Source organism: Chrysochloris asiatica, unplaced genomic scaffold, assembly GCF_000296735.1.
Source record: "Chrysochloris asiatica unplaced genomic scaffold, ChrAsi1.0 scaffold00092, whole genome shotgun sequence".
Lineage (NCBI taxonomy): Eukaryota > Metazoa > Chordata > Mammalia > Afrosoricida > Chrysochloridae > Chrysochloris > Chrysochloris asiatica.
The window spans coordinates 5,968,567-5,978,259 of record NW_006408610.1 but is presented as its reverse complement, the minus strand read 5'-3'; the positions used below and the strand labels follow the sequence as shown (position 1 = coordinate 5,978,259).

Below are 9,693 nucleotides of genomic sequence, written 5' to 3'. Positions count from 1 at the left end.
CAAAGACCTGGAGTTAGAAAAACAAAAAGGAAGAACACTCTCATCATTTCTCAAGCTGAAAGAACTGAAGAAAAACTTCAAGCTTCGACTTGCAATATTGAAGAATTCTATGGGAAAAATACTGAATGATGCAGAAAGCATCAAAAGAAGGCGGAAGAAATACACAGAGTTACTGTCCCAGAAAGAGATGGTTGATATTCCACCATTTGAAGAGGTGGTGTATGATCAAGAGCCAATGATACTGAAGGAAGATGTTCAAGGTGCACTGAAGACACTGGCAAATAATAAAGCACTGGGAATTGATGGAATACAAATTGAAATCTTTCAACAAACTGATGCCATAGTAGAGGCATTCACTCATCTATGCCAAGCAATTTGGAAGACAGCTACCTGGCCAACTGATCAGAAGAGATCCATATTTGTGTCCATTCCAAAGAAAAGGAAATGGGGAAATCATCTGACAATATTATTAATATCGCATGAAAGTAAAATTTCACTGAAAATAATTTTTAAATGGCAGCAACAGTACACTGACCGGGAACTGTCAGAGGTTCAAGCTGGATTTAGACAAGGACGTGGAATGAGAGCTATTACTGATGGCATCAGATGGATATTGGTTGGAAGCAAAAAACACCAGAGATGCTTACCTGTGCGTTATTGACTATGCAAAGGTTTTCAGTTGTTTGGATCATGACAAACTATGGACAACAATGTGGAGAATGAGTATTTCAGAACACTTAACTGTGCTCAAGAGGAACTGTACATAGATACCAAAGAGGCAGTTGTTTGAACAGAATTAGGGAACACCGAATGGTTTTAAAATTAGGAAAGGTATGCTCTTTCACCTTACTCATTCAGTCTGTATGCTGAACAAATAATTCAAGAAGGTGGATTATGTGAAGAAGAATGTGGCATCAAGACTGGAGGAAGACTCATTAGCAACCTGCAATATGCAGATGATACAACTTTGCTTGCTGAAAGCGAAGAGGACTTAAAATACAGCCTTCAGTATGGATTGTACTTCAATGTAAAGAAACCAAAATCCTCACCACTGGACCAATAAATAACATCAAAATAAATGGAGAAAAGACTGAAGATGTCAAAGACTTCTTTTTGTTCACATCAATGATCAACACATGGAAGCAGCAGCCAAGAACTTAAACACTGTGTTGCATAAGGCAAGTATATGCACATGACCTCTTTAAAGTGTTCAAAATCAAAGATGTCAGTCTGAAGACTAAGGCATGTCTGACCCAAGTCATGGTATTTTCAACAGCCTCATATGCGTGTGAAAGTTAGATAATGAATAAGGAAGACCACAGAAGCATCAATGCATTTGAGTTACAGTGTCAGAGGAGAATATTAAAAGTACCATGGTCTGCTAGAAGAATGAACAAATGTGTGTTGCAAGTACAGTCAGAATGTTCCTTAGAAGCCAGACTTCGTCTCTCATACTTGGGACATATTATCAGGAAGGACCAGTCCCTGGAGAAGAACATCATGCTTTGTAAAGTTGAAGGTCAGCGAAAAAGAGGATGACCCCCCCAATGAGATCTTGGCACAGTGGCAGCAGCAGTGGACTCCAGTGTAACAACTGTGTGGATGGCGACGGCGCAGGACTGGGCAGTGTTTCATTCAGCTGTGCATAATGTTGCTATGAGTTGGTATGGACTCTATGGTACCTAACAACTTCAAAAGTAGTTCTTGATAAAGTACGGGGTTATCGAAAAAGAACTTCAACAAGATGAACTGACACACTGACTGCAAGGACGGGCTTACACACAATTGTGAGGCTGGCACAGGACTGGGCAGTGTAGTGGTCTATTGTGTATCTATACGGTTGCTATGAATCAGAACTGACTCGATGGCACCCTAGCAACCATAACAACACTTCAAAACTGTAAAGAAGTCACATCTATGCTTAATTCTGCTGAGAACTGAATTTGACTATCTTTAAAGAGTTGAATAGAGGAAGCTGAGTTTGCAAAAATTAGAGATACAAAACAAGAATAAGGAACTACTTTCCATATATTATTTTGCAACACATGACAAAATTTAACAGAACAAATTTTAAGTTAAGAAATGTAACTGTGCAGTTGCCCCCTTTGCCAGGAGACGGAGACAGTAGGTGGGGCCATAATGACTGAACAGATTTCACATTCTCATTGATCCAGACTTGCAGGAATCCCCGAGGCTGGAATCACAGTCAAGGAAGCCTGAAACTATTGCCCTGCAATAATCTTTACATCTGAAACCAAAAATATCTCCTGAAGTCTTCTTAAACCAAACAATCATTTAGCTTAACTAGTAAACAGTGCCTGCCTGTGTACGCCCTTTTAAGATCTAACTATGGGATCAAATTGACAGCTGTAATTGGGAAGATTACACAGGAATCTTGGGGGCAGTGAATTTATGTATATGGGGCCAGAACAACTCAGAGGAGGACGAGAATGGCTGCACATCCCACAGAATATAAGCAACATCACTGAATTGTACATGTAGAAGCACGAAACTGGTGTTATGTCTGCTGTGTATATTTTCAATAAAAATTAAAACAAATTACATACATATATATAGCCTTAATCATTCAAATATCTTCAATCTTCTACCAAATCATGTCATGAATATCAGAGGGAAAGAGTCTTACAGAGGAAAATTACTGTATTTGATAACTATTTTTAACCTTTTATTATGAATTGATGTGGCGCTGAAGGTAAGCACTGGACTGCTAACTATAATGCTGGTGGTTCAAGCCCACTAGCTGCTCCTTGGAAACCCTATATAATTACTATGACTCTGACCCAACTTTACGGCACTTAAACTGTGAACTGAGTGAAAGTTTACAAAGCAGATTATCAGTTTTACATTCAGGAAATCAGACACTTCATCTCAATGACTGCAGTTCCCTTGTGGTGTAGTAAAGTGTTTCATGTCTCTTCTAGCCTTAGTCTTTGTTGTTGTTAGGTGCTATCGAGTCATTATCGACTCATAGCGACCCTATGCCCAGCAGAACGTAGTCTTTGTAACTCCTACTAAATGATTCTTTTCCTGATGAGTCTGGTAAGAGAAGAAGCTGATAGGATGACAGGATTCAGTTGTGGATGTTAACAAATTAATTGTAATTGTAAAAACTTGAAACTCCAGCACAGGTATAAAATGAGCCAACTCAAAAAGCAGGAGGCGGGAATCTCAGGATCATCAAGGCAGAGCCAGGGGCTCCAGCTGTGACACTGGAGAAGACGCAGAGGAAGAGCAGCAGTACCAAGAACCAGAGCACCAGACAGAACAGTGGCCTTCCTGGTCCATGGAACAAGTAAAGTTGAATGACTTTGGGCAGGAGGTTTACTCACAGAGCTAGGTTCCTCTAGGCACTTAATTGGGGCTGTGAGGTTTGCTGAACCATGGAGTTACAGCAGAAAGCCTTCAGACTTAGCCTTTATGGTGGAGTGGTGTGTACGATGGGCATTTATCAGCAGCCCTAAAAGAGCTTTATAACACTGCCTGGACAGAGAGAGGTCTGACTAGGGCACAGATGAGGAAAGGCTGTCCTGACTGGAAGCACTGTGCCCTGAACATTTCTGGTCCTGAATGAAAAGTTGGCAGTTGAAACTCACCAAATGCTCCTTGGAAACCTTATACAGGGTCGCTATGAGTTAGAGCTGACTTGATGGCACTTTACAACTTTCCTAATAAACCCCATAACTGTATTGTCTCTGAGTTCTGTGTGGTCATTGCAGTGGATTATCTAAGCCAGTTGAGTAGAGTGTGCTGTGTGAGGAATGGCTACTGCTATGTGATTTTTGCACCCCTCTTGGTTGGCTGGTTGGTTGGTTCCGACTTATAGAGACCCTGTTCAGGGTTTCCGAGGCGGGTGCCTCCCAGAGGTTCTACTTTTGCCATTTTTGCCTTCGTTTCTTGTTCTCTTATTAGGCAATTCCATAGGATGTGGTGCTGTGGGATAATGCACTGGACTGCAAGGTCAGTTTGAACCACAAGGTCAGTGGTTCAAATTCCTCAGAAACCCTACATGGGGTGGCTTATGAGTCTGCACTGACTTGACGATACTTAACAACAACATCTTTTCTCTGGCTTCAAATTAAGTGCTGACATCTCCAAAATTTTGCTGCTGTGCTCTGAAACACACTCCTAAACACAAATCTTTCACTTTCAGCAGCCCAAGGAGCAGATTTAGCTAATGTCTCACAAGACCATTCTCTGTCCTCTGGAATCAAACTGGTCATCTTCCCCCATAAACATGAATGGAGGGGACAGGCTTAAGTTGCACCTCCAGCATCTGAGAGCTGTGTGATCTTGGGTAAGTCATTTGATGCTTCATGGCCTGGGTTTATTCATCTGTGAACACTGACACCACATGTATCTGCCTCCCTCCTAGGGTTTTGGTAAGATCATCTTTGAATGATTTCCCTGGTCTACTACATCCACCTCGACAACCAATTACCTCTGAAATCTCACTTTTTTCCCAGGCTGTTTTCATCCTTCACCCACAACCTAAAATGCTCTCCTAAACAATGTCAGGGTCTTAAGATTTTTCTACTTATGTGAGAGTAAAAAGAGGTTGCTCTTGTTGTGTGCCCTGGAGTCGGTTCCGACTCATAGCGACCCTGTATAGGGTTTCCGAAGCTGTAAATCTTTACAGGAGCAGAAAGCCTCATCTTTCTCCCACGGAACAGCTGGTAGTTTTGAACTGCTGACCTTGTGGTTCGCAGCCCGATTCATAACCACTACGCTACCAGAGCTCCTAGACTATATAAATGTGTGTGTACTCTGAGAAGTCAAACTATAATCCAAACACCCAAGCTGAGCTTCTGCTACATGTATTGTACCTACCCTCAGCCTACCCTTTAGCAATCCTCACCTTTAGGTAAAAAATCCCTTTGGAGATGAGAAATGTTACCAGTGGAAGTATGCTACCAAAAATGATGTGAAGCAGTAAAACAAGTTAGAACGACTGCTCAAAATCTACCTTTCAACTCCCACGCTATTCTCAGCAAACAGCTTAGCATCATTTGCCTGCTTAAAAGCTTTCATGGCTTGCCCATCACTGATCTTAACGTAAGATTGTGATCCCTTCACAGTCTGCCCTAACTCTCCTTTCTCAGTACTGTCTGTTGGCACACATATAAGCTGCTTGCCTTAAACACAGGGACAACTTGTCCTAAACATAGGGACAACTTGCTGTTCCCTTAAAAAGCCACGTACTTTTTCAACTTTGGCTCCCTCTGCCCTGCATGTGCCTGGAAAAGTCCCAGTTCTTCAAAACGTCTGTCCACATAGACACTTCATCTGAGCATAAAGATGGCCCCATTTCCAAGTCCACATGCTTTTTACAATGTGATGTCACCATTCATTCCATCAAGATGTGTTCTAGAGTCCCTCCCTTAAGGCCACTAAGTGGCCCTGGGATTCTAATAGATGTGACACTATGTGCTGCTAAGGCTGGATCATGAAAGGCATTAAAGCTTCTCCCTGCCTGGTCCTCTTGACACAGTCCTTCCCCTGCCGTAGCAAGGTTACATATAGGTGTGTTGTTGTTGTTGTTGTTGTTAAGTGCATTTGAGTTGGTTCTGACTCATAGCAACCCTGTATAGATTTTCTGAAGAGCAATGGCTGGGTCTGACTGCCAACCTTGTGGTTCACAGTCCAGTGTTGATCCACAGCAGCACACAAGTAAGTGTAGCAACTAAAAACCCTAGTTGAGGCTCTAGCAGGCTACAATCAACTCTTAAGACCACACCAGTAGTTAGAGCCAACATCCAACTACAACTGAGTAATCTACTGACTACCCAACCCAACCAAGCCTCAAAGCCATCAGAGAGAATAAAATGTTTTATGCTACTAAATTTTGGGGTGATTTATTATGTGGCAACAGTAAATGGTGCATCACTGTCTCAAATGGCATTTTTCTGACAACACCCCATCCTGGGAAACATTAGTTATCCTTCTTGAGGACACCAAGACTACCTTGTTCTTACCATCAGCTCAGCAAAGCATTTTTCCATAATGAAAATATTTATTTCCAACAAATGAGGCAGGGACCTTTCTTCATGCATACCTGTATCCATAGAACCTAGCAAAGACTTCACCTATATCATGTTAAGTGCCAGGCAGTCATTTCAGGCTTATAGTGACCCAGTAGAGGGTTTCCAAGGAGCAGCTGGTGAGTTTGAATTGCCAACCTTGTGGTTCACAGCCCAGTGCTTATCCTATAACGCCATACTAAAACTCCATAATATCATGCAGTTGATGAATATTTGTTGAATGAATGAACATAAAATAAGGGAAGATACATTAGGATGCAGATACAGTGAAAAGGGTCTGATGACAGAGGCTAAAAGGAAACATCTGAAAAACCAATAAACTACTAGCTAATATTTGAGTGCTTTTTACAAAGCAGACACAATACTGGGTACATAACACAGGTGATTTAATTGATCTTCCGGATAATTTTGTTCTCTTACCTCTCCCCACTTCTCCTCCCCCTAACCCAAACATTCAAATGATTAGAAGAGGTGCTTTGGGAATATGGTGCCTTTGGAGTGACGGCATGATATTCCAGTAGAGCTGAGACCCGACTGGAGTTACTGTGTAAGGAATAATTACACTCCTGGAGAGGAATACAAAGGAAGGAAGCACTGTGATTTGGAAACACTTTCAATATGCAATGTCACTGAAGTCAGGGGAAGAAAAGAATTAAGAAGAAGAAGGGCATTTTCAATGCATGTAAAGCTGCAGAGAAGGCTAATCAGAAAGACTAAAAAAGCCAGGCAGTTGAATTTGAAAGTCAGTAAGTCTCAGATGAGCTGTGAGAGGAATTTCAATAGAGTGGGGGGCTTTACCAAGTTTAGGAAGGGTAAACAAGGAAACAGTAGCTTAAGGCAAGGGCCACTCATTTTCAAGAAGTTCATAATCAAGAGGAAGAAGAGTGACATCAAGGTGGGTAAGGACAAGCATCTGTCACTGCAAAGGGGATTCGAAGTTGGAACGATGAAGCTGGAGTGGGTGGAATATGAAAGAGGCTAGGACTCTTGGTGTGGCGCTGTGGATCAGCACTGGACTGCACACTACAAGGTCAACAGTTCAAACCCACCAGCTGCTCCTCGAAAACCCTATACCGGGCCGGTGTATATAGTCGGAATCGACTCAACAGCAGCAACAACAGGGTTCGTCCAGGGTTCGCAGGGGACAGGGAGTGGAAAAAGCAATCTGGTGAGTCCCTGCTGCAGTGACAACTGGGGTTAGTCCCGGACGCCCAACGCTTCTCGCCAGAAGCATCGCGAACACCAGCCTGGAGGAGCCTAGCGGAGACCTCTAGAAACTTGTACTCGTGCAGTGTCGGGCTCCCAAGCCTCCCAACCCGCAAGCACTCACCCCACGGCCACACGGCGCCAGCGCCGGGCCGGCCGCACGATGAGTGCGTCCCAGGCGGCCGCCAGCCGACCCTCAGGGGAGGTGGGTCCCTGGAGCGCGGGCGCGGGCCCCAGCCGCAGCGAGCTCCACAGAGAGCGTAGCGCCGAGCCCGGCAGCTCCGGCTCCAGCAAGAAGACGCAGCCCACGGCCAGCGCCAGGAAACATGCGTACGCAGAGCCGCGCCACAACGCCATGAGGACCGACAGCCTGAAGCTGAGCTCCGTTCCCAGCCCGCGCCTCTTCCGGGCTTGGCGCGTGTCACGGAGACATGCACGTGACATCATCAAGATGCGCCAGGAGGCGGGGCAAAGGGCCGGGCACAGGTCTGAAAGCTGAGGGGCAGTTGTCCAAATCCTGGCACTTGAGGGCGTGGTTCCAGGGCCCCGAAGGATCTTAAACGAAGGCAGCGTTCGTTGGGCGCTTCACCCTTTTTCGGAATTCCAACCATACCCAAAGATAGAGAGAGGCAGGGGTGTTTGTTTTTCTAGTAAATGAAACAGACGGATTATGAAGAAGTGGGCAAACTTCTTACTAATATTTGAGCTGTGCCCGCTGGTCCTCGGAGGGACACGAATCACACTCCCACTTTTTAAACCCATCCCTCCGCCCGTCTGTACGTTCTCCGTCGTTTATTAAGCTCATTCATTTCCAGACCTGGTGTTCTTGCTCCTGGACCCCAGGAGGAATTGCCCAGATGACAGCCTGGCTGCAGTGAACCCCTGGGTGCAGGAGGCAGGGGGTTTCAGCCCCATTGGAATGTGGCCGAGCCAATAAGGGTTTATGCCAAGTTTAAGGAGAGTCCGTAATAATCCTCGGAAATTCTATGTAGTTCCGACTCATAGCGACACTGTATATGGTTTCTGAGGAGTGGCTGGTGGGTTTGAACTGCTGGTCTTTAGATTCAAGCTGACCTTGTGGTCCAGTGCTTATCCTACAGCGCCAATTGTTGTTTGTAGTTAAATACCGTGAGTGGGTACCTACTCATAGTGATCCTCTATAGGGTTTCCAAGGAGCGGCTAGTGAGCTTGAACCACCGACCTTGCAGTCCAGCACATTAACCCACAGCGCCACACCAGGACTCCCAATAGCTTAAGCGGTATGACTATGTTCAACTCTCAAAACCTTAAAATCACCCTTTTTGGGGTGCTATTCTTTCAAACCATCTCAGGAAAATATACAAATGCACATAATTTGTGTACAACATAGAAGGAGTTCTTATCTGCCATTTGGTTTCTCCTGGATGTTATCATTTAAACCTAGGTCCTCTCTTTCTTGGTGTGACACTTCTATATGTGGGTTGAGGTTGAGGGCTAGCTCGTTCTCAGCAGCCACCATCACCAGCCTGGTTTTGTTCCCTGGTCTGCTGCCATTTTCCAGTTCTGCTGTCTCCTGACCTTGGCTCTGTGTCCAGTTTTCCATTCTGCCACTGACCTTTAGACTTGGCAATGAAATGGCATTTCCCTAGCTTTGATATTGAGCATTAGGCTTTATTTCCTCCAGTCCCACCCTACCAACACTTCCCCATCCTAGTCATCTACCCTTCCCTAGCTCACTCCACCCATCTACCCGACTATACTACACTTGGGAGCCTTAATCTCTCTCATTCAGAGGAGATATTTACACAGTAAGATATTTACCATGGAAAAGAAAAAAGCCAAAGAGAAAATGAGATTTATGTGGAGCCACAGTGCTGTCTTTCCTAGAGTTTCCTGTTCCTTCTCTCACCCTGGGGGGAAACATGTCAAATCAATTATCAGAGAAAATGCTCCCTCACATGGCCCTTGCTGACGGTCCAATGGGCCAGTGTCCCTATCACTCCTGAGGTGACTAAACCAACACCTAAATCAAAAGCAGCAAACCGAGTGTCCAGTGACGAATCCTTTCTGCTGAAAATTTGAACCAAGAATCAGGAGACTCTTACCTAGTTGGTTTTGGTTGCAAGTCAAGTTGTTAGTCGCTGTTGTGCAGGCTCAGACTCTTGGTTACATTATGTAGAACAGAATGAAATGTTGCCTGGTCTTGTACCATTTTCCCCATCATTGGTTCAGACCATTGTTGCAGCTAGTGTGTTAATCCATGTGATTTAAGGGCTCCTTTGATTTTGTTGGCCCTCTGGAGCTGTAGGATAAGCACTGAACTGCTAACCTCACGGTCTGCAATTCAAACCCACTAGCCACTTCTCAGAAACTCTATACAGGGTCACTTGAGTCAGAACCTTGTTGTTGTCATGTGCTGTGGAGTCAGTTCTGACTCATAGCAGCTGGT

General features: G+C 44.5%; 1 protein-coding gene across 1 annotated transcript in view; it reads right to left on the bottom strand.

Moving 5' to 3' along the window:
* ADPGK (ADP-dependent glucokinase) overlaps positions 1 to 7,694 on the bottom strand; it is a 40,468-nt gene extending 32,774 nt beyond the window's left edge. Inside the window, exon 1 of the mRNA XM_006866513.1 lies at positions 7,390 to 7,694. Coding sequence (XP_006866575.1) covers positions 7,390 to 7,622 — 233 coding nt within the window. The 5' untranslated portion in view covers positions 7,623 to 7,694. The remainder of the gene's footprint in view (positions 1 to 7,389) is intronic.
* Positions 7,695 to 9,693: the final 1,999 nt, after the last annotated feature.